The sequence below is a fragment of the Felis catus genome, chromosome C1 (assembly GCF_018350175.1).
Source record: "Felis catus isolate Fca126 chromosome C1, F.catus_Fca126_mat1.0, whole genome shotgun sequence".
NCBI classification, from domain to species: Eukaryota; Metazoa; Chordata; class Mammalia; order Carnivora; family Felidae; genus Felis; species Felis catus.
The window spans coordinates 197,981,107-198,007,521 of NC_058375.1; the positions used below are offsets into that span (position 1 = coordinate 197,981,107).

At 34.8% G+C, this 26,415-nt stretch overlaps 1 protein-coding gene across 5 annotated transcripts in view; it reads left to right on the plus strand.

Moving 5' to 3' along the window:
• SPAG16 (sperm associated antigen 16) overlaps positions 1 to 26,415 on the plus strand; it is a 997,079-nt gene that overhangs the window by 26,210 nt on the left and 944,454 nt on the right. For all 5 annotated transcript variants that reach the window (XM_019838629.3, XM_045034448.1, XM_019838628.3 and 2 more), the window contains 2 exons: positions 14,510 to 14,617; positions 22,218 to 22,335. In XM_019838629.3, coding sequence (XP_019694188.1) covers positions 14,510 to 14,617; positions 22,218 to 22,335 — 226 coding nt within the window. The remainder of the gene's footprint in view (positions 1 to 14,509; positions 14,618 to 22,217; positions 22,336 to 26,415) is intronic.

The window sequence follows — 26,415 nt, forward strand, 5'->3', positions numbered from 1 at the left end:
TTATGGAAAAAAATAGTCCCTAAAAACAAACAAGTTACCATGATTCAATCATGAATCTTGTATCCAAGAAGTAGGAAATCTTCTTAGACTAATAACAAGAATGAAAGTTGAATTAGAAATCAAAAATTTCCCAGCAAAGAAAACTGCAAGGCCACTTGGTTGGTTTCGTTGGTGAATTCTACCAAACATTAAAAAAAAAAATTAATGACAATCTTTATCAAAATCTTACAATAACAGAATAGAGGGAACACATTCCAAATCATTCCATGAGACCAGTACTACCATGATACGAAAGCAGGATAAAAACAATACAAGAACAAATAAGTCGAGTTTGTCTGATATTAAGCATTGTTACTCTGGCTTTGTTTGGACATCTATTTGCGGATAAATGTTTCTCCATCCCTTCACTTTTAATCTGCAGGTGTTTTTAGCTACAAGAACATAGGGAAAAGTTTTTATTTTCTCAAATGATCTTTAATTCATGGCTCTAGATTGCTAAATTTTTAAATATTTTTTATTTGTGACACACACTGTTATGTTATTTTCAGGTGTGATTCACCTGAACCAACATAGTGATTCCACCTCTATATGTTATGCTATTTTCGCCACAAATGTAGCCTCCATCTGTTGCCATTATATCATTGACTTTATGCCCTATGCTGTGCCTTTTATTTGTGTGACTTATTCACCCCATAACTGGAAGCCTGTATCTACCACTTTCTTTCATCTATTTTGTCCATCCTCCCCTCCCCTCCACCTGCCTTAACTTCTGGCAACCATCAATTTGTTCTCTGTATTTATAGGTCTAATTATACTTTTTGTTTATTCATTTGTCTTGTTTTTTAGATTCCACATATGAGTGAAATCATATGGTGTTTTTCATTCTCTGTCTGACTTATTTCACTTCGCAGAATACCCTCTAGATCCATTCATGTTGTTGCAAAGAGCAAGATCTCATCCTTTTTATGGCTGCATAATATTTGTGTGTGTGTGTGTGTGTGTGTGTGTGTGTGTGTGTGTGCATGTGTGTGTGTGTGAGAGAGAGAGAGGGAGAGAATATCACATCTTCCTTATCCATTTGTCTATCAATGGACACTTTAGGTTGCTTCCATATCTTGGCTATTGTAATGCTGCAGTAAACATAGGGGTGTATTTATTTTTTTGAATTAGTGTTTTCATTTTCTTTGGGTAAATACTCAGTAGTGGAATTAGTGGATCATATAGTATTTCAATTTTTAGTTTTTGAGAACCCTCTATACTCTTTTCCATAGTGGCTGCACCAATTTACATTTACACCTACAGTGCATGAGGGTTCCTTTTTTTCTACATCCTTGCCAACATTTGTTTCTTTTGTTTTTCATACTAGCCATTCTGACAGGTGTGAGGTAATAGATATCTCATTGTAATTTTGATTTGAATTTCCCAGATGATTAGTGATGTAGATCATCTTTTCACATGTCTGTTGGACATTTGTATGTCTTTTTCGGAAAAATGTCAGCTTGTCTACTCATTTTAAAATTGGTGTTGAGTTGTATAAGGTCTTCATATATTTTGGATATTAACCTCTTGTTGGGTATATCATTTGCAAATATCTTCTCCATTTCAGTTGATTGCTTTTTTTGTTGTTGTTGATGGTTTCTTTCACTGTGCAAACCTTTTTATTTTGATGTAGTTTCAATAGTTTATTTTGATGCAATTCCAATTGTCATTTTAAATGCAGAGGTAGAATTTAAGCAACCTGCCACACATTTAAGGAGTTGTTGATCATTGAATGAAAACTAGAAAGCATCACTTGGAATTATCATGTCATTTACAGTTGACACTATTTCATAAACCTTGTTTTACCTCGTAGTTGACATGCTACAATATTCACCTCAGTCTGAGGTCCACAAAAGCTATTACGAGTTTTATTAATTAAGAACCTGTTTGCTTAATCTTGTTTTGTATCTTGACTGGTGCTTTATGTCACCTTCTCATAATGTAGACATTGAAAATATTCTCAGTTGGATGGTTTACTCCTAAAGCCTCATTGTACTTGTACTTTAATATCCTGTAGTCTGACTTCCACCACACCTATCCTACTCAACTGTGCATCCTATTTCATTCTTCTATTCCTTCACTTTCTGTGACAGCATGATGTTCTACCTCTTCTACTCACTCAATGAGAGGCTTCCTTCCCCCCGCCCCCCGCCGCCATTTCCTATCTCTGCACTACTAATACTCTCTAAGGCTGTTCTGTCTAATAAGATAGCCACTAACTACATGTGTATTGTAACACATATAACATGTGATGGTAAACTCCATGAAGAAAAGTAACATGGGTAAATCTGGTAGAGATAAATGGGGTGCAGTTTTATATAGGGTGGTGAGGGAAGTCCTGTCTGATATCTGAAGAAACTGAGGGAGAAGGTCATGTCTAAACTTGGGAAAAGGGAATTTCAGGCAGAGAGAAGAGGAAGTGCAGAGAACCTATGGTGAGCACGGCTTGGTTTGTTAGGGGACTAGTAAGGAGACCGTAGTGACTAGAACCAGGGGCAATTGGTAGAGGCCTTTGTTAGAACTTTGCTTTTTCCCCTCTGAGTGAGATGTGAGGCCGATGGATAGTTTTGAAGAAAAGCATGTGAGCTTGTTTTGTTGGAAAATAGACTGGATGGAGGGACGTGATGGAAATAGGGAATACATTATACCCTGCATAACCTTCTTGTAGGTTGACTTATCTGGCTACAGCAGAACAATAATGAAATCAAACAAAATTTTATGGTACATTTAGGTTCTTGAAAGTACAGTATTTGCTGTTATCAAACTCAGCATTACTAACCCCACTCAGATTTTGGTTTAGAACAGACATTGATATCAGATCAGGTATTGTGGATAGAGCAACACAAATATATGATGCTCTACCCCTTATTAGATATAATAATATAATTATCAGTCATTTTCCTCTTGGGTAAATGGATTGATATTATCTTTCCCTGAGGGGAATAATTTTAAAGTGTTTCGCACAATGCCTATTACATGGTCAGTGCTCAATAAAGATTAAACCAGTATTCTGCATGACAGCACCCTTTCTTTCTTTCATAACATTCACTACAGTTTATGGCTATCTGAGTTTGTATTGTATATTATATTGTATTTCCTTGTTAATTTTCTCAATACTCCTGTAAACTTGATGAAGGCAACAATTGTACTTGACTTACCCATTATAGGATAATGAACATAGTACCTGGTATACGATATATATTAAGTAGGTAGAATAGCATCATCATCATTATCTTTGTCAACCTTATTAGCAATAGCAGCAACACTGAATAAACAACCAAAAGTGGGATTTCTTCCAGAAGGCTGGTACACAGCAATTTATTTATTTACATATAATAACCTTCTAATTCTGAAAAAATACCAAGCATTTAGAAAGTCAAGATAGAATAATGAACCTCATGGGCCTCTTAGTTTCAACACTTAGCATCTTTCTGCTGTTGTTATTTTATCTCTCTCCCTCCCCGCACCCCACCCTGCACCCACTTAATATCTTCCTTTTTACAATTCTTTTTTTGAGTTACAATTTACATAAATCAAAATGTACAAGTCATAGCTACAGAATTTTGGCAGATACTTTTGTGACCTCCATACCCATCTTAATATAGAACATTCCTATCTACCCAGAGATTTCTGTGTCCTTTCTGCATGTCCCTTGCATCTCTGCCCCTGCAATCAGTGTTTTGATATATCAGTATTCTGATATTTGACCAATTTGCCTGTTTGAGAATTTCATAAATGGAATCATAGAATGCACATTTATTTGTGTTTGGTATCTTATACTCAGCATAAACTCTGTAAAATATATGTATGATTTTTGAATTTATCAGTAATTTTTCCCCTTTTATTGCTATGTAGTATTCTTTTGTGTGATGTATACCACATTTTGTTTACTCTTTTTCTACTGGATCATTTTCAAATGTGGTCCCTAGTGAATAATACTACTATGAAGATTTGTGTATGTCTTCTTATGGGAATGTGTCTTCTTTTGGTTAAAAACTTGGGCGTGGGATTTCTAGACTTGGTCTAGGATAAGTGCATATTTATAAGAAATCGACAGTCCATGTTCCAACATTCAGTTGGATCATTTTAAATTCTCAGTAGCAATATATGAGAGTTCTAGTTGCTCCACATTGTCACCAACATTAAGTTTCATTAAGGTTTTTTATTTTAGCCATTTTTGTAATTGTATAGTAGCGGCTTTTTATGGTTTTGATATGTACTTCCCAATACCTAATGGTGTTGAATGTGTTTGTGTGTGTGTGTGTGTTTGTGTGTGTGTGTGTGTGTGTGTGTGTGTGTAATTATTGGCTGTTCATTTCTCCTGCTTTCTGTGTAAGTCCTGCCCATTTTTAGTTGAATTGTTTGTCTTATTGTTGAGTTGTAAATGTTCTTTACATATTATGCATACAAATCTTTTATCAGAATATTGTGAATATTTTCTCCCAGTTTGTGGCTTCACTTAATTTCTTTATGGTGTCTTTGGGTGAGCAGAAGTTTTAAATTTTGATGAAGTCTAATTAATTTTTTTATAGTATTGCTTTTAATATTTTGTCTGCGATACCAATGCCTACTCCCAGGTCTGAAAGATATTATTCTGTGCTTCTAAAACCTTTAAAGATTTAGAATTTTTATTTCAGCTTATATCTATCATTCATTTTGTATATGGTGTAAGGCAGGAGCTACAGGTTAATTTTCTTTTTTATAAGAATATCCAATTGTTCCAGCACCATTCTTAAAAAATTTTCATCCATCCCTGAATTTCTTTGGCATATTTATTGAAAATTACTTGACCCTATAATTGTGGGTCTATTTCTAGATTCTTTTCTGTTCCATTTATCTACTTATTTGTCTTTATTCTGTTACCACACTCCTGATTACTGTAGCTTTAGGTAAGCCCTTGAGGTCAAGTAGTGTTAGTCCTATAGCTTTGTTCTTATTTAAAGATAATTTGGCTATTCTAGGTCCTTTGTATTTCCATATAAATTTTAGAGTCACTTTGTTAATTTCGGTAGAAAGGTGGGGGTTTGCTATTGAGTTGAATTTATAACATGAATTGGGAAGAATGAGTGTGTGTGTGTGTGTGTGTGTGTGTGTGTGTGTGTCTATGTACATACACATATATTTACATATTCATATATAGTTTTAAGGATTGATGTATTTATAAATTTTAGTCTTCTATTTACATGGTATATCCCTTCATTTATTTAGACTATCCTTAACTTAATACTGTATATTTATGAGGGAGATTGAAATTTATACCTTTTGCATCTAGTTATCTAATGTATATATTTTGTTGTTATTTTGTGAACTCCATATCATAGAGAGTGTAGCCCCAGGGCCTATGTGTGACAAATAGGAGGGACTTAAGTGAATGCGTGCTGTTAACATTTTGACTTTTTGTTAAGCTTTTGTTAAGCTTTGTTAAGCTTTTAATAATTTTTAGAGCGCCTGGGTGGCTCAGTGGGTTAAGCGTCCAACTTTGGCTCCAGTCATGATCGCACAGTTTGTGAGTTTGCACCGTGCATCCAGCTCTCTGCTGTCAACACAGAGCCTGCTTTGGATACTCTGTCCCCTTCTCTCTCTGCCCCTCCCCAGCTTGTGCTCTAAATAAATAAGTAAACAAACAAACAAGCTTAAAAATAATTTTTAGAGTAATTAATTGATGATTTTGCCTCTTTTTTATACCATTCCTTTAGAGTAGGTATCATTTTCCCTTCATGATGGAAATTTTAACAATGAACTATAAAGTTAAGTCTTGCCCCATTTAGAGTACTGTGGTCCTTTGCTGGGCTTTACATTAAAGAAATATAATGCAGACCAGAAAAGTTTTATTGAGTGTACTAAAGGTTTGACAGAAAAGAAAAACTGACTAGGAATTGCAAATTAGAAGATTAAAATGTATCATTTTAAAAATAATGAAGTACCTTTTTTAACCTTCTGCCTGAAAATATAAACAAAGAAAATTAAAATTAAATGGCAGTTAATATTGAAGAAAAATTAGATGCTTTAGTAAGCAGCCCTAACTTCACTTACAAAATTCACTTCTATAGAAGGTCAGAGAGTATCCAGCTTTTCTGAAGAACCATTTAATTTAATGACATTCAGAAACACTGTGGAAATAAAGATAATAATGAGGCCCATAAAATTTTATGGTTTAGTGTTTAGGTAATTGCTTGTTAAATTAAGAAGGTATTTTTTCTGGACATGGGTATACCCCTTTCTTTTTTGGTTAAGAATATAATGAAAGTTTTCCTCTAATATGGTTGAACCCATTTTGGCTATCCAACAATTATTCCAGTATTAATATTAGTGGGTTAAATGAACTTACAACCAGTTGCAAATAATGAAATGATTGGTAATACTGTAATTGGAAATAATGTAATACTGTTACCACAAGTTAATTTGCTTTTTGTTTATGCATGAGAAAAATACATGACAAAGATGGCCTACTTTGGTGCAGATAAACAAGTAAATGTATGCTTCCTTTTGTCAAATTGTATAACAAAATAACCCAATAAATCTATTATTAAATGGTTGTTCCAAATACTTCATTAAAACTAGTTAATAAAATTATTTTACTGGGGGAATTCACTTAAAAATAATTTTTAAGAGCACACTATTAAATCACATTTATAATTTGAAACATGGAGATTTGGGGACAGTACTTTTATAGTATGATACAATTATGAGTATCTTAATAGTTTATATTTTAATTATAGATTTTGATATGCTGGTTTCTTGAAATGGGGAAATTAGATAGTCATTCTGCCATTTCATTAAGAAAAAGCATGCAAATGACATATCTGATAAAGAATTAGTATCTAAAATATATAAACTTATCAAACTCAAAACCCCCAAAACAAATAATCCAGTTAAGAAATGGGCAGAAGATAGGAATCAATCAGTATTTTTTTTAAGGAAGACATCCAGATGGCCAACAGACACATGAAAAGATGTTCAGTAACATCATCAGGGAAATACAAATCAAAATCATGATACCACCTCACACTTGTCAGAATGGCTAAAATTAATAAGACAGGAAACAATGGATGTTGGTGAAGATGTGGAGAATGGGAAACCATCTTACACTACTGGTGGGAATGCAAACTGGTACAGCCACTCTAGAAAATAGGAGGTGAGTTTCTCAAAAGGTTAAAAATAAAACTACCCTAATACCCAGTGATTGCACTGCTAGGTATTTACCTAAAGGATACAAAGATACTGGTTTGATTGGACACACATCCCCGATGTTCATATATCAGCATTACAATAATGGCAAAATTATGGAAGGAGCCCAAATGTCCCATAGATTGATGAATGGATAAAAAAGATGTGGTATATACATATAATAGAATATTACTTAGCCATCAAAAAGAATGAAATATTGCCATTTGGATCAATGTGGATGGAGCTAGGGTGTATTATGTTAAGTGAAATAAGTCAGAGAAAGACAAATACCATATGATTTCACTCATATGTGGGATTTAAGAAACAAAACAAATGAACATAGGGGAAGGGGAAAAGAAAGAGGGAAGCAAACCATAAAAGACTCTTAACTATAGAGAACAAACAGGATTGATGGTAAGTGGGAGATGGGCTAGATGGGTGATGGGTATTAAGGAGGGCACTTGTGTTGAGCAATGGGTGTTATATGTAACTGATGAATCACTAAATTCTACTTTTTTTAAATGTTTATTTATTTTTGAGAGAGACAGAGCATGAGCAGGGGAGGGTCAGAGAGAGAAGGAGACACAGAATCTGAAGCAAGTTCCAGGCTCTGAGCTGTCAGCACAGAGCCCAGCGCGGGGCTTGAACTCACGAGCTGTGAGATCATGACCTGAGCAGAAGTTGGATGCTTAACCAACTGAGCCACCCAGGGACCCCTAAATTCTAATTCTGAAACTAATATTACACTATATGTTAGCTAGAATTTAAATAAAAGTTTGAATGAATAAATAAATAGAATATAAAAAAAGAAAAACATGTAAGATGTGTGTTCTTTATGATACACAAATGTAAATAGAATGTTTCACTGAATAACTTTTACTTTACTGTACTTTAAATAGAATCTGGTGTCTTAGTAAAAGATTTGTTTTAAAACCACAATGATGCTGTATTAATGTAATGAGAAAATATTATATAGTTTAAAATATTGTTTATACAAATATTATACATTTTATTTTTTAGTACAACTTTTATTTTCTTTTTATTAAGCATATGGGCAGTAGGAAGGTCATAACAGAAGCATCACCATGAAATGAATTTAAATTGTTTTACTGAGTAAACTTCATTTGTGCAAATAGAAAGCAAGTCCCTGAAAACCAATTTAATGGTCAGAAAAACTTTAAGGTCTAATACTTTAATCAATTCCTATGCTTTCTTTCCTGGGATAAGTACAAATAGTCCTGCAAATGTGTATTTAAAAAGGGAGTTGATGCAATGCTGCACATTTATAGTTCAGCTTAAGAAACTTGGCATTATTTTTCTAAGTATTTTTTAACCTATTATGGGTTTACATTTCAGGTAAGATAAAACATTTGCTCTTTTATATAATTCATGAAGTTGTTGAAAGTAAGACAGCTTTCTTAGACTCAAAATAGAGATTCATAAAAGTTTAAATTCTTTTATAAAGATATATAGTGTTACTAATAATCGTGTATCCTGATATTTTGTCCATTAGAAGATATTTATCTACTGGCATGCCCCCTATTTTATGTAAATAAATCTTGCTGTTAGAGGAATTGAGTGTATCTGGTAGTTGTGGTAAAAGTAAAATTTATTGAGTATTTTTATGTGCAAGATGGTATATAAGTCACTTTACATAGTTTTCTTCTAAATGAATGAGAATTCCAGTGATGTTCTTGTGTTTTCACAACAAAAAAATCAACTTAGCCTTTTTTAGTCACTCTACTCAAACTCTTTCTCTTTCCTCTTCATCCACTATTCATTAGGCATATGATGGCAGAGGGATTCTCTCATTTTTGGTCCATCTTAATTCACACTGAAGGTTAAAATCTGGACAAAATAAATTGTTTTTTTTTTCATCTGATAATTGACATATTCCTCAGAATTTTTTTCGAGACTGAATATTTCAATCAACTTCAAGGTTATTGACATGGAAATGAAGTGGAGGGTTAGATGGTGGGAATAGACTATAAGTACTGTGACACACTACTTGTGATAAAAACTACAACATTTGTGGTAAAATAAAGAACATGTTAAGGAAAAGATCATGTCAAAAGGGGGGAGGTTTGAGGAAAAAGAAATAACTTGGAAGTATGCATGAGACACTTTCTCCATATGCCATATATGACTTGATCTTTAAGTAAGGTCTCACTGATCATAATTTGCCCTATCAGGAGCCTGAAAACCTAAGCTCATCCCATTTCTTGGGCAGCATCCCAGTAACTGCTCCTCAGTGATTGCTCTGACATAGCTCTTAATGCAGAAATCTATCTTTTTGCATTTATTTTATGTGAATCTGAATTTAGAAATTCTGTAAGACAAAGAAGTAGATTTATTACATTCTGACCTCTAGTGCATTGTAAGAACTCTAATTCAGTCCACCCATTCTTCAGAACATGGGAGTCTCAGTGCAGTAGTTAACTAGGTTAGTTTTTCAGTTAACTAAGACTGTTAGATAGCTACTTTTTCATTATAATTATATTTTACATTATCAGATTGTGAAACTAATGTATTATCGAGGTAGGTGAAATATTCCTATTAATTTTTTACCTACAGCCCAGGCTTAGAAAGAATAGTCTTGCTTGCTTTCTATCACAGGTTTGCAGAAGGTATATCCAGTTGAAGAATGTTTCTTATTACAATACTGATACTAAAGAGCCTTTTTTATCAAGTTACCAATTATTTTACTAAAATGATCTGCAGGTGGTATATATGTCTCATATGCACTGCCAGAATAAAATCTTGGTTTTCCAGAACATATATGCTTTCTTTTTCACAATTATCAGAACTAAGTAGCCGAATACCATTGTCTTTTAACCATATATTCAAGCACATTTAGAATTAAACTTGGTAAAATATTTTATTTGTAATTATTTTGAATTATCCTGTTTTAAATATGTATTTCAATTCTGTAAACCAATTCTTTTTGTAAGTAGATGAATTGTAAATTATTTTGGCAGCATACATTTAATTTTCTTTTACTTAAATGAAATATGAATGACTATTCTTGAAGCTATAGGTAGTGGCCGGTTCATCTCCCAACCCTATATGTACTATGTTGGTGAGAATCCTTCAATGTGAATTATAATGGAATCTTTATTTCTTTAATTATCTTTAGAATTGCTCAATACTGGATTTGAACTGATTACTAAATAGCTTTTTTTTTTCAGGAAGGAATTAGCAGTGATATTTTTAGACGTTTTAATTTAAATGCCAGTTAATATATAGTGTGGTATTAATTTTAGGTGTATAATATAGAGATTCAACACTTTCATATAACACCCTGTATTTATTACAACTACCCTCCTTAATCTCCATCACTATTTAACCCATCCCCAACGACTTCCTTTCTGGTAACCATCAGTTTGATCTTTATAGTTACATGACTCTTTTTTCCCCTTTGCTCCTTTGTTTTATCTCTTAAATTTCACATGAGTGAAATCATATGGTATTTGTCTTTCTCTGACTTATTTCACCTAGCTCCATTCGTGTTGTTGTGAATGGCAAGATTTCATTTGTGTTTAGGGCTGAGTAATATTCCATTGTATGCATATATTGCATCTTCTTTATGTATTTACTAATCAATGGATGCTTGGGCTGTTTCCATAATTTGACTATTGTAGATAATGCTGTTATACACATCAGGGTGCATGTATCTATTTGAATTAGTAGTTTTGTATACTTTAGGTAAACACTAGTAGTACAATTGCTGGATCATAAGGTAGTTCTATTTTTAACTTTTTGAGAAACCTGCATACTGTTTTCCATAGTAGGCTGTACCAGTTTTCATTCCTACTGATAGTGCAAGAGGGTTCCCCTTTCTCCATATCCTCACCAACATCTGTTGTTTTCTTGTGTTGTTGATTTTAGCCATTCTGACAGGTGTACGGTGATATCTCATTATAGTTTCTTTTTTAAGTTTATTTATTTTTGAGAGAGAACACAAGTGGGGGGAGCAGAGAGACAGAGAGAAGGAGACACAGAAGCAGTCTCCAGACTCTGAGCCATCAACGCAGAATCCCATGTGAGGCTTGAGCCATGTACTGTGAGATCATGACATGAACTGAAGTTGGACACTTAACTGACCGAGCCGCCAAGGTGCCCCCTCATTGTAGTTTTGATTTGTATTTCCTTGGTCATCAGTGATATTGAGCATCTATTCATGTGTCTGTTGGCCATCTGGATGTCTTCTTTGGAAAAATATGTCTCCTGCTCATTTTTAACTTGATTATGTATTTTTGGATTTTGAGTTTTATAAATTTTTTTATACATTTTGAATACTAGCCCTTTTTCAGATATGTCATTTGCAAATATCTTCTCCCTTTCTGTTGTTTGCCTTTTAGTTTTTCTGTTTCCTTTGCTGTGCAGAAGCTTTTTACTTTGATGAAGTCCCAATAGTTTATTTTTGCTTTTGTTTCCCTTTCCTCAGGAGACACCTTGAAAGAAGTTGCTATAGCCAATGTCAAGGAGGTTACTGCCTGTGTTCTCTATAGGAATTTTATGGTTTCTGGCCTCACATTTAGGTCTTTAATCCATTTCAAATTTATTTTTGTGTATGGCATAAGAAAGTGGTCGAGTTTTATTCTTTTGCATGTAATTGTCCTGTTCCAAACACCATTTGTCAAAGAGACAGCTTCTTTCCCATTGGATATTCTTTCCTGATGTGTTGGAGATTAATTGACCATAAAATTGGGGGTTCATTTCTGGGCTTTCTATTCTGTTCTATTGATATATGTGTCTATTTTTGTGCCAGTACCATAGTGTTTTTTAAGTGATTCTTTTTATTTTAAAAATTAATTAATTAATTAATTAATTATTTTTGAGAGAGATACAGAGCAGGGGTAGGGGGAAGAGGGAGAGAGAATCTTAAGCAGGCTGCATGCCCTGCATGGAGTCTGACTTGGGGCTTGATCTCACTTTTGTGAGATTACAACCTAACCCAAAATCAAGAGTTGGACACTTAAATGACTGAGCCACCCAGTACCATACTGTTTTTTTTTCAATATATGAAGTTTACTGTCAAATTGGTTTCTATACAACACCCAGTGCTCATCCCAAAAGGTGTCCTCCTCAATACCCATCACCCACCCTCCCCTCCCCCCCACCCCCCATCAACCCTCAGTTTGTTCTCAGTTTTTAAGAGTCTCTTATGCTTTGGCTCTCTTCCACTCTAACCTCTTTTTTTTTTTTCCTTCCCCTCCGCCATGAGTTTCTGTTAAGTTTCTTAGGATCCACATAAGAGTGAAACCATATGGTATCTGTCTTTCTCTGTATGGCTTATTTCACCCAGCATCACACTCTCAAGTTCCATCCATGTTGCTACAAAGGGCCATATTTCATTCTTTCTCATTGCCATGTAGTACTCCATTGTGTATATAAACCACAATTTCTTTATCCATTCATCAGTTGATGGACATTTAGGCTCTTTCCAAATTTGGCTATTGTTGAGAGTGCTGCTATAAACATTGGGGTACAAGTGCCCCTGTGTGTCAGTACTCCTGTATCCCTTGGGTAAATACCTAGCAGTGCTATTGCTGGGTCATAGGGTAGGTCTATTTTTAATTTTTTGAGGAACCTCCACACTGTTTTCCAGAGTGGCTGCACCAATTTGCATTCCCACCAACAGTGCAAGAGGGTTCCCATTTCTCCACATCCTCTCCAGCATCTAGAATCTCCTGATTTGTTCATTTTGGCCACTCTGACTGGCATGCGGTGATATCTGAGTGTGGTTTTGATTTGTATTTCCCTGATGAGGAACGATGTTGAGCATCTTTTCATGTGCCTGTTGGCTATCCGGATGTCTTCTTTAGAGAAGTGTCTATTCATGTTTTCTGCCCATTTCTTCACTGGGTTATTTGTTTTTTGGGTGTGGAGTTTGGTGAGCTCTTTATAGATTTTGGATACTAGCCCTTTGTCTGATATGTCATTTGCAAATATCTTTTCCCATTCCATTGGTTGCCTTTTAGTTTTGTTGGTTGTTTCCTTTGCTGTGCAGAAGCTTTTTATCTTCATAAGGTCCCAGTAGTTCATTTTTGCTTTTAATTCCCTTGCCTTTGGGGATGTGTCAAGTAAGAAATTGCTGCGGCTGAGGTCAGAGAGGTCTTTTCCTGCTTTCTCCTCTAAGGTTTTGATGGTTTCCTGTCTCACATTTAGGTCCTTTATCCATTTTGAGTTTATTTTTGTGAGTGGTGTGAGAAAGTGGTCTAGTTTCATTCTTCTGCATGTTGCTGTCCAGTTCTCCCAGCACCATTTGTTAAAGAGACTGTCTTTTTTCCATTGGATGTTCTTTCCTGCTTTGTCAAAGATTAGTTGGCTATACGTTTGTGGGTCTAGTTCTGGGGTTTCTATTCTATTCCATTGGTCTATATGTCTGTTTTTGTGCCAAGTACCATACTGTTTTGATCACTACAAGATTTAATATAACTTGAAGTCGAGAATTATGATGCCTCCAGCTTTGCTTTTCTTTTTCAAGGTTGCTTTGGCTATTTGGGATCTTTTGTGGTTCTGTACAAATTTTAGAATTTTTTTTCTGTGAACATGATGGTGGTGTTTTGGTAGGGATTGCATTAAATGTGTAGATTGCTTTGGGTAGTATACACATTTTAGCATATTTGTTCTTCTAATCCATGAATGCGTGGAATGTCTTTCCATTTCTTTGTGTCATCTTCAATTTCTTTCATTAGTGTTTTATAGTTTTCAGAGTACAGGTCTTTCACCTCTTTGGTGAGGTTTATTCCTAGGCATCTTAATGTTTTTGGTGCTCTTGTAAATGGGATTGATTCCTTATTTTCTCTTTCTGCTGCTTCATTATTGGTGTGTGGATATGCAGCAGATTTCTGTATGTTGATTTTGGATCCTGCGAATTTACTGTATTTGTTTATCAGTTCTAATATTTTTTTGGTGCTGTCTTTTGAGTTTTCCATATATATCATGTCACCTGCAAATAGTGAAAGTTTGACTTCTTCCTTGCCAATTGCAATATCCTTTATTTCTTTTTATTTTCTGATTGCTATGGCTAGGACTTTCAGTACTTGTTGAATAAAAGTGGTGAGAGAGGACATCCCTGTCTTGTTCCTGACTATGGAGGAAAAGCTTTTAATTTTCCTCCATTGAGGATAATATTAACTGTGGATTTTCATATTATATGGCCTTTATTATATTGACTTATGTATCCTCTAAACCTACTTTGTTGAGAGTTTTTTTTTTTTTTACCATGACTGGATGTTGTACTTTGTCAGATACTTTTTTGGAGTTAATGATTTTTAAAATTATTATTATTTTTTAGCAAGGCTAGAGAAGACCTGCTGAAAACTCAAAAAGAACGCGATTTTCATCGAATGCACCACAAGCGAATAGTCCAGGAAAAAAACAAGTTAATTAATGACCTCAAAGGGTAAGCTGCTAATATTTGTCGGTATATTTATTAAGGAGTTATTTAATTACTGTTAAATAACTTGGCCTCGTTAGAAGTTTTCATGTAAAATAATAATTCAACATTTATTGGTATTTACTGTATGCCAGATACTATACTATGTGTTTGGAATACAGAGATGAATAAGTTAAGGTCCTTGCTGTAATGGTTCTCAGAGACTAATGGGATGTGTGATGGGGGAGGAGTTAAACTGAAATATTCTGCATTGTTGCTATGCCAACCAAGGGCAGTCACCTCAACCCGACTGGGTGTGAGAGGGTTTCAAGGACCTATTTCCAGAGGAATTCTGGAGTGTAGGTTAACAGAGTGAGGGAGCAGGGCGCTTTGGGCAGATGGTACATACCCTGCAAAGGCACCAAGTCATGAAAGAACATGGCATATTCACCATATTGTACCCATAGAGAACAAAGTATAAAACCTACTTGACAAGGGTGAGGTGGAGGGGGCATATACTGAATGACCTTGAATTTATGCTAAGGTTTTTAGAAATAGTATATATTCAGATTTATTTTCCCTCCTCTCTTCCTCTCTTACTTCCAAAAATATTCCCTTTTGCATTTTTATACAGGTCGTTTTCAGAACTGTAGGTTGTATTTTGTTTTCAAAGTACATTCTTTAAATTTGGGAATTGTTCTATACTCAGGACCATATAGAGGTCTGTGGCTCCTACTGGTCATGTGGACATCCTTTAAATGTAGCTAAGCTTTTTCTTGTCTAAAGATAAATAATTGTTGTGCCTTCATTAGGGTGAGCCACCCATTTACCCAGAGGAAAAGCAGAAAGGTATTTTAATTGTGTGTATGTGTATGTGTGTGTGTGTGTGTGAATGTGCATACACAGCCACATGTACAGTTAAGTGAGTTTGAATCACAGCACATTCTTTCATGGGAAAGATCTCAGGTTTGATTCTATTCTCACTTTCTGTGCTAATACAAACAGGTTTCAGTACTTAAGTACTTCAGTTACTTGGATATGTGACAGTCTAAGAGCATGTTTGTATCCAGTTGTGGCAGCTGAAATATGTTGTTCACTGTCACTGCCTGGATATTCTACTCTTCGGTAAATTGAATTTTTTTAGTTGCTTTTTTTTTTTCATTGAGTGTCTAGCCTATGTTCAAAAATAGATCATACTTGTTATATTTCCTAGTATGTTTAAAGGGAATACTATTATAATTCATTTCTTATAAAAATTCAGCAATGTCAGATTATACTTTTTGTAATCCTCAGATGCCCTGGTGAAGAAACTCACATTACACTGTAATATAACTACAACTTTTGTTTTCAGCTAGCCTTTATTCCCACATTTAATTATTAAGAATACTGTCTCCATTTAACCATTTGGATGAATTGATAATATGTGTTTTCTAAGCACCTAAAACAAAAATTCAGTGATATCATCAGAGTCATTAATTAAAAAAAACAACCAGCAACTAAACATGCATAATAAATCAGCTATAAGGAAGAATTTTTTTGAAATTTTTTAATATTTATTTATTTTTGAGACATATTTTGAGATATATTTTGAGAGAAAGACAGACCATGGATGGGGGAGGGTCAGAGAGAGGGAGACGCAGAATCTGAAGCAGGCTTCAGGCTCTGAGCTGCCAGCACAGAGCCTGACGCAGTGCTCGAGCTCATGGACTCTGAGATCATGACCTGAGCCGAAGTCGGATGCTTAACTGACTGAGCCACCCAGGCGCCCCAAGGAAGAATGTTTTTGTTTTTGTTTTTAACGTTTATTTATTTTTGAGACAGGGAGAGACAGAGCATGAATGGGGGAGGGTCAGAGAGAGAGGAAGACACAGAATCTGAAACAGGCTCCAGGCTCTAAGCTGCCAGCATAGAGCCCGACATGGGGCTCGAGCTCATGGACTCTGAGATTATGACCTGAGCCGAAGTCCGACGCTTAACCGACTGAGGCACCCAGGAAGAATGTTTTTTGATGCCAGGCTAAATTAGAGTCTAACTTCTCTATGTTCATATTTTACCCAAATATTTCAGTTATATGTTTTTTCTCATTGTAAACTACAAAAGGTCACTCTTAATTTTTTTCTGTAAATTGTTTAAGTCGATAATTAGTTGATTTTACTATCAGCTTTACAATAGTTCTCATTTAATGTGAGTGTCTTATTATGAATTTATTCATTTTTAGAACTATTAATATCAAAGTTAGAACTTAAATTTTTTTGATATTTATTTTTGAGAGAGAGAGACAGAGCATGAGCAGGGGAGGGGCAGAGAGTGAGAGAGACACAGAATCCAAAGTAGAAAGCAGGCTTCATGCTCTGAGCTGTCAGCACAGAGCCCGATGTGGGGCTTGAACCCATAAACAGTGAGATCATGACCTTAGCTGAAGTCAGGCGCTTAACCGACTGAGCCACCTAGTGGTCCCTCAAAGTTAGAGCATAGAAGCAGATGAATTATGAGGTACTTATGGAATTTACAAAACAGACATACTCTTTCAGATTGACTAAACAGGTTTTTTTTTTAATGTTGTTTCCTTGTTATATTCTACATAATGGTAATTCTTTGGGCAGAGGATTATCAAGTCATATCCCATGAATGAGTTAGGTACTAAAGTCAGTAAATACAAGAAAAACTGTACCATCAATAATAATAATCCTTCAATTTTCCACAAATTACAGCACACATTTTTGTGTATATAACTCTGTACCTGAATATGTGCTTATAAATATATATAACTTTAGGGAAGTGTGCAATATACAGCAAAGTATATATATATATATATATATATATATATATATATATATATATATGCTAAGCACATATATATATGTGCTTATAAATATATATAACTTTAGGGAAGTGTGCAATATACAGCAAAGTATATATATATATATATATATATATATATATATATATATATATGCTAAGCACATTAATGGAATGGGGGATAGGATTGTACATATTTGTTATATTTTTATTTTGTTACTCTCTCTTGCTTTGCTGAATATAGTTGAATTTTGATACACATTATATATATGTAACTTAACTCTAGTGCTTATGTTTTATTGCTGCTGGCAATGAAATATAATCATAAATTATGTTAAGAGAAACATGACTTACAAGTCAATGACTTTTATAAATAATTTCATGAAAATGTACAAAACAAGGATTACTCTTTTATTTTTTAATAGAAAAACATTTAAAATTATTTTGGGGCTCTTATGCTTGGGGCCATGTTTGAATAGAACTGAACTAGCTCCCTAACTGGAAATAGATTAGCTCTTCAACTGCAATGAACTACAAAACTGAACAGAACTTTTGGCAGTTGTTTTTTCAGATGTTGGAAAATTGGCAGAGTAGGACTGTGATGCCTAAGAAAAGGGAACTATTCAAAGTGAGCAGCATGATCACCCCAGATTTTTGCACAGAAGTACTATTCAGACAATAGTGTTACAAAGTAGAGCACGGGGTGCAGTAGTCTTTGATTAACTGATGAGGCAGTGATCTGAGCGCAGTGCTACTGAGGGGACTGGAATTTGCAGGATAGGATCACAAAAGGAAGGAGGTGCATGAAAGTAATTTAAGAAATATTTGTAGTAGTTCCCTTTAGTCTTTGACCAAATACTAAGTTATGGAAAAGTGAAAAAAATGATGCCTCCAAAGAACAGCTCATGGGAAACTGAGCTAAATGGAGATTCCAGAGGTTATAGATGTAGAAATTCTGACCAGCTCATTGGAGGAACCTCACTGAAAATTCTGAGCATTCAGTTAAGACCCTTGATAAGACATGCCAAGGGGAAGAGTTATTCTAGCCTTGGAGAAGGAACTACTTTGACTTGCCCTAATAAAAGATTAAAAGCAAACTTTGGAAAGCTCAAACTGTCAACCATCAAATTAACTATCTGCCAGAACAAAACTCTTTTAAAGGAAGATAATAAAATTCAGATAAATGTATGTCCAACATACAAAAAAATATATAACATATATAGAAGCAGGAAAATGTGTCCCATAGCCAGGAACAAATAGAAACAGACTCAGAAATGAAAGAAATAACAGAATTAATAGCGCTTATGAAATGTTCAGAATTTTATTTTTTTTTAAATTTTTTTTTCAACGTTTATTTATTTTTGGGACAGAGAGAGACAGAGCATGAACGGGGGAGGGGCAGAGAGAGAGGGAGACACAGAATCGGAAACAAGCTCCAGGCTCTGAGCCATCAGCCCAGAGCCTGACGCGGGGCTCGAACTCACGGACCGCGAGATCGTGACCTGGCTGAAGTCGGACGCTTAACCGACTGCGCCACCCAGGCGCCCCGAAATGTTCAGAATTTTAAAGAAAATAATGAATATAATGAGTGAACAGTTGAGAAATTGCAGAAGTGAAATGAGAAATATAAACAAAGAACCGAATGGAAGTTCTCAAACTGAAAAATGTATTTTCAAAAAAATTTACTAAGGGAAAAAGCTGAAAAGAATTAACAGAGCCTCACAAGAAAAGGCTACAAAAATAAACCAAATTGTGCCTGTGAGGCAATTTCAAATTGTCTGTCACAAGTCAGAGGAAGACACTGGAGTGGCCTTCTCAACTCTGACAGCTTACTCCAACAATTTGGTAAATTAGTTAAAATTATTTATGCAGGGAATCTTGGATTAATCATGGGGTGGGTGCATAGACCAAATAAGCCCACTTTGAGCCAGACTTTAGCCATGACCCTACTTATTCTCTGGCCTCTGTAAATCCCCTTTGTAATATAGGGGCTGTGATGTCACTCTGGATTTCTGGATATTAATGACAACTCCTGAAAATATTTTTCCCAGTACTTAGTCACGCCTACAGGTTTTGTGGAAAGACTGAGGTTGTCATCACAGTCCATCATTGCTGTGGTGTTATGGAGCTCCTCCTCTACTGTCTGCCAGGAGAGGCAGCTCAGGCATTTTCATCTTTTTGAGTGTTAACCATTACTTTTTCCAACTTGCTAAGAGCCACCTCAGCAGTGACTTTACTGCAGCCATTGGAGTGCTTGCTTCAGTACTTATAAAATCCACTGTTTCAAAAAGGTGAATTATTGTTTATCCATTCTTAGGTTAGTATCTCAAAATCCAATCTCTGGGGTGCTTTTTTGGTTCCTGTTAGTATATGCTGATTAATTCTTATACTAGTTTGGATATATAGTCTCTTTTCTCCCTTACCAAACCATTAGCTTGGCAGTCAGGAGAGGAGGAAGTAGGGCCAACTCCAGGAGGGTATCTTTTACCTTGTGGGGAAGAGGCCTGTACAGCGGCTTGCAGCACATCTGAAGTGTCAGCTCTTTCTAGGGAAGGAGAGCCACCCCTGCATGCTCACAGGGCCTAAGGAAAAGGGATACACGAACAACATCCTTACAGTCATCCTGAGAATTTGGGAAAAAGAGGTCATTTCAGCAAGATGTCATTTTATGTGGATGACATATTATGCATGACTGTGATATAAGAGTCTGATATATGAAGCAAAACCTGATAAAACATAAAGGAAAAATAGATATATCCACAGTTATAATTGGAGATTTTAACACTCCTCTTTTGGCAATCATTAGAAAAATAGGCACAATTTCTCTAAGTCTATAGAATAAGACATCAACTAATTGAGTGTAATTGATATTTCTTGAATTCTACTTTGGACTTTTTATGTGCACAAAATAGGTCATATGCTCAACCATAAAACAAGTCTTTATACATTTCACAGAACTGATGTCATACAAAATATGTTCTCTGACTACAATCAAATTAAATTAAAATCAATGACAAAAAGCTCTCTGGAATATTCCCAAATATCTGGAAATGAAGTAGCATAGTTCTAAGTAGTCCCTGAGTCAATGAAGGAAATGAAAAAATATTTCAATCTGAATGATTGAAAGGCAGCATATTAAAAATTGTGGGATGCAGCCAAAGCAGTTCTTAAAGTAAAATTGATAGTTTTAAATGCTTCTATGAGCAAAGAAGAAAATTTTATATCAATAATCTAATCTTATACTTCGATGATAAAAAAAATAAAGAGAAAGAAAAAGACATAAAAAGATCAGAAACCAATAAACTAGCAAAGGGACAAACATAAGAAAAAATCAACAAAATCATATGTTGATTGTTTGAAAATATAATAAAAGTGATAAAATTTATAATAAAATTGACAAAACTAGATAGACTAATCACCAAATGTTGGCAATGAGGTAGAGTAACCAAGGCTGTCAAATATTGCTGTGGGAAATGTAAATTACAACTCAGCAATTCAACTCGTAGGTATTTTTCCTAAGAGAAATGAAGAGATAGAACCAAAAAATATCTCATATGATTTGTGTCAGTCTGCTCATAGCAACCTTATTCATTATAGCCCCAAGCTAAAAACAAATCAGTTCTTCATCAGTGAAATATTCAATAAACACATTGTAGAATATACATACAAAGGAATGTGACTCACAGTAAAAAGAAATGAATTAGTGATAGACACAACAACATGGAAGAATCTAAAAAACATTGTGTTGAGTGAAAGAAGCCAGTTTCTGGTATCATGGAATGAATTTGGAGGGTTTCCTTCCTTTTCTGTTTTTTTGGAATAGTTTGAGAGAATAGGTATTAATTTTTCTTTAAATGTTTGGTAGAATTCACCTGGGAAGCCATCTGGTCCTGGACTTTGGTTGTTGGTAGTTTTTTATTACTGACTCAGTTTCTTTGCTGGCTATCTATCTGTTCAAGTTTTCTACTTCTTGTTTCAGTTTTGGTAGTTATATGTTTCCAGTAATTTATTTCTTCCAGGTTACCCAATTTGTTGGCATATAGTTTTTTAAAATCTCTTATAATTGGTTGTATTCCTATGATGTTGGTTGTTACATTCATATTGTATGATTCCAAATATATGAAGTTCTAGAATCTCCTGAGATGTTAGAAATGCTCTATATTTTGATAACATTGTGGACTCCCTGGGCATGCATATTTCTGAAAACTCTGAACTATAATATTTAAGATCTGTATATTTTACTCCAGGTAAATTACACTTCAACAATAAGTAAAAAATAGTATTTTGAAGGCATTTTCAAATTAAAAATATTATTAAAGGTATTTATATTATATATTGAGTTGAACTATTTCTCCTATGAGCTTTCAAAATATTTTATACTTAATTTTCTTGATATGAATTACTCAAACTTGTTTTCAAAACCATCCTTTAGTTTATTTTGATGTGAATGATACTTTCTGTTTAATCTTCCATTGTTTGCAGCCCTTGTCTTTTTGACAACTGTTTCTGAATTGATTAAGCAAACTGCAGATTTTTATCTCAACAAATAGCAGCAATCTTCTGAGTACATGCTTGAATATAGTAAAACTTCTGGTAGGAAATAAAAAAGTAGTTAACTCAAAAGAAATCTGACTTCCCTATTCCCACCATGTTTAAGGGCTGCATACCAAGTAATATTTCTGGCACTTCTTGGCTTGTGTTGACCTTTATATGGTTATTCATTTTTTATCCTACTGTAAAAGCAGAGAGAGAGAGAGAAAGGTTTAGATGTTAGATGGAAATCACTGATTTACTCAATTACCCTTTAAATGCCCTTTATTTTTCATAGGTTGAAGTTACATTATGCATCTTATGAACCAACTATAAGGGTGTTACATGAGAAGCACCACACTTTACTGAAGCAGAAAATGCTGACCTCTCTGGAAAGAGACAGAGCAGTTGGGCAGGTAAAGAAGCCATGAAAACTACCTCAAAATGATTTTAACCATTTAGTTTTCAATAATATAAGTAGGAATATTGGTTTCTGAGATAAATTTAAAAAGGTTTTCTTCAACAATTATGTTGTAAAAATGATTCATTTGGCAATATTCATAAAAGTTATTTTGTTTGTTTTAAACCTATAAAGATTATTATTAAGCTAAACATTATTTTTTTTTAATTTAATGTTTATTTTTTTATTTTTGAGAGAGAGACAGAGAGAGACAGTATGAGTGGGGGAGGGGCAGAGAGAGAGGGAGACACAGAATCTGAAACAGGCTTCAGGCTCTAGGCTGTCAGCACAGAGCTTGACGTGGTACTCAAACTCAAGAACCATGAGATCATGACCTGAGCCAAAGTTGAACGCTTAACCGACTGAGCCACCTAGGTGCCCCGAAACTTTACTGAATTAAAATAAATTTATAGATTATTAAAGTATGGTTAGAGGAAGAAACTCAGCCAATGTAGTCAAACTTGGATTTAAATGCCAACTTTGACATTATGAATACGGACCTTAGATGCTTTCAACTCAGATTTCTTATATATAAAGTATAGCCACAATGATCTGCCTTTTAAAAATATTGTTGTTAAACTTATATGAGATAATGAATAAAAACTCCCTGGAATTTACCCCCAAGTGAATATTTGACACACCTGGTTACTGACTCAATTTTTAGTGATTTCTACTATTGACATCCTTTTTCATTCTTCCTGGTGGGGTTTTTACATAGGCCTGGGACAGTGATAGGAATGTCTGGTATAGAATTCAAGAAAGATAAAACAAAATGTTTATGGGCCACTTAAAAAATATGTAACAGTTTATTAGAAAATATAAAAGTGCAACTATGCTTAACATTCTTTTATTGTTTTCTGGAGATTTTCATTTTTGGCCAAACTTTCAGAAGCTACAATAGCTTGTATGATGGTTATATTATTCCTTGAATGATTTTATTGTTAAGACATGATTTAATCGAGTTGTATTTTTTCTGTTCTTGAGTGTAATTCTTAGCTACTAAAATGCAAAACACTACTTGTGTCTCCATGCTTCTTTGTGCTTGAATTTTAATTTTGTATTCTTGAATGTCTGAATTGTATTATTGGTAATATTGCATAAAAGGAGTTTCATATAATTTACATTTTTATGGCATTATATGTAAAACCTTCAGAATTTTATCTCCTTGCTCCTTTACATTTAACCTTTCTCCTCAGCCTCCCGATAAAAGGCACAAGTCTACATCTTGGAGTACTTCAAGCTAGATTTGGTTGCTTCTACTTCTTATCCTGCCACAGGTTCAAATTAGATTTACTCATCTGACTCTCCTTATTCCCTCTTCTCATGTTTATCTCACTATTATCCTTCTCTGGGTGGGGGATCCATCAGTGATCTGGCCATATATTTCCAAGAGACCATGTATACTTTGACACCTCTGACAGACCATTCATACTGAATTTCATCATTCAAGGATACCAGGGCCTTCCAGACATCCATGCTGGCAAGTGCCTACACTGTTCTCTAGATTGTTAATTTCTACATCTGCAACCTGTCCAGCCCTGGATCTACACTTACATGTAATTAGGGCTAAGTTATCCTCCTGAAGAGGCCATCAGTTCCCCTATCTTTAATATGAGATGAATTTGGGGCACCTGGGTGGCTCATCTGACTCTTAATTTTGGCTCAGGTCATCATCTCATAGTCATGAGATCGAGCCCAGTGTCTGGCTCCATGCAGGAAAAACCCAAATTTTATAAAAAATAAATATGAGATGAATTTCTGAGTTTAGATCAAAGGCCATTTTGAGAACATATTCAGGCCACATATACTCTTTAAGTTTCAGATTGTTTCTTACTGGTTTAGTTAGAAGAATTAAGGATTGGGAGTGGTAGGGATGAGTCCCATCTGTGCTGCACAGTAGCCATGTGAACATTTAGGTTATTTTGCTTCTATATCTTACGTATTTTTCTTACCTATTAAACAGAGATCAAATTACTTGCCTTATGTTTGATATGTATCTAAAGTGAAAACTTGTTTAAAAAATTAAATCACTATCCCTAATGAGGCAGGGTTCAATTTTCCACAACACTGTTCATATTAGCAAAGAACTGTATTATCTGCAAGCTATTTTATTTTGTCTCTGAACCCCTACCCCTACTATAGACAAAGAAAAAAGAACCTGCTATTAAAGACTATCCAGATCTTCCTGGGTTAAAATAGTCTCTTTGGATTTACCACACAGTATCTGAATGGTATATTAATTGTTCAGCTGAAACTTATCAGTGTTAATTTTTTTTGTCTTCAAATCACATCTCCTCATTCTTCGCAAGATGGCTCCTACAACAAGGGACATTATGTATCCATATGACGTGAAGACTACATGCTTGGCCTTCACTTGCTAGTGTTGTGTAACTGGTTTTGGTCATACTGCTGGTGTTGAGGTGCATGGTTCTATGTGGTTCTTTAAAGTGTGAACCTAACATACCTTGCTAAATCCATGACCTCTGCCACAGCATCTGTGAGATCCTTAACATCTATAGCCTCATTGTCATGACTCTCATCTTTTTTCTGGTTACATGCTTCAAATGGTAACATTTTCATGTATCTCACTGAGACAAGTTGAGACTTCTGATTTCCCTATTCTGCTAATTCAAACTGTGGGCAATCTGGAAACCACTTAAGGTCCACGTACAGAGACATACCATCTTCAATCAACTTTCAGACACTACCTGAAGAATATTATATTTCTACATCACCATTCAAAATATGAAGGTCTTTTTAAGGGACTGTCAATTTTCCTAGATTATTCTCTGAGAAGCAAGGAGCAAATTTAGTCTGTACTTGGAGTATCTTTGAATTATCTGGCTTTTCACTGAAAAGCTAATTTTCTTCCAATTAGCCACACTTGGATTTGTAGCTTGAGAGGTGAAATAGGTCACTCATATGTGAATTCTTACTTCTCCCTCTCAGGCATAGATACTTTTATACTTCCTTGTTCTATTGGATGAACAAGGATTGGGAGTGGTAGGGATGAATCCTGTCCTCTACTACTTTATTGGTTACTCTGTATTCTCATTTGTCCTAAGCAGTCCAATCTATACCTGTTATCATAAGGTATCATTAATAATCATATTTTTTTCAAGATCCAAAATGGGACGTGATTGATGTAGCCTATGCAGTATTGTTAGTATCCTAGTTATAAGAAAGGATGAATAAATATTTGCTATCTATAGAGAAAGATGGACACACAATTTATGAATGCAAGGTGCTAAATCACCAAAATGACTGTCAGATATTTCTTACACCAGTCTAGTCCTAGGATCAATTAACACATTCTCCAAATTAGAACAGACAATATAGTCTCAGTTTTATCATCTTTCTCTTTGGAGAATGATCCAAGGTTACTATTTAATGAGCTGAACCTTTTTGGGAATGTTTCCTCAAGAAAATGATTTATTATCCACAAGTCTTTGTTTTTGTTTTTGTTTTTTTTCCTGTTGGAATATTACTATCAGGTATACCTTGGGGTATAGAGCCTTGGATTAACCTTTAAAAAAATTTTTTTAATGTTTATTTATTTTTGAGAGACAGAGACATGGCTTGAGTGGGGGAGGGGCAGAGAGAGAGAGAGGGAGACACAGAATCTGAAACAGGCTCCAGGCTCTGAACTGTCAGCACAGAGCCCGATGCGGGACTCGGACTCACGAGCTGTGAGATCACAACCTGAGCCGAAGTCGGACGCTCAGCTGACTGTGCCACCCAGGCACCCCAATTGGATTAACCTTTTAACTTGAATCTATTAGTGTGTCATGAGGTTGTAGAATGAATTTATTAAAAATATTTGAAAATAAACATATATTAAAATGTATACAAAGTTCCTCTATGATCTAACATGGAAGATGCATCAACTTTTATGCTTACTTTTTGGTTATGTCTTTATTTTCAGTGTCTGCTTTATTTCAGTGATGCTCTGAGAAGTCACTTCTAACCAAAACTTAGGATGTGACCTTAGAGCAGTAAGAAGTATGTTATAATTTTTATCTGGATTCCTAATCAT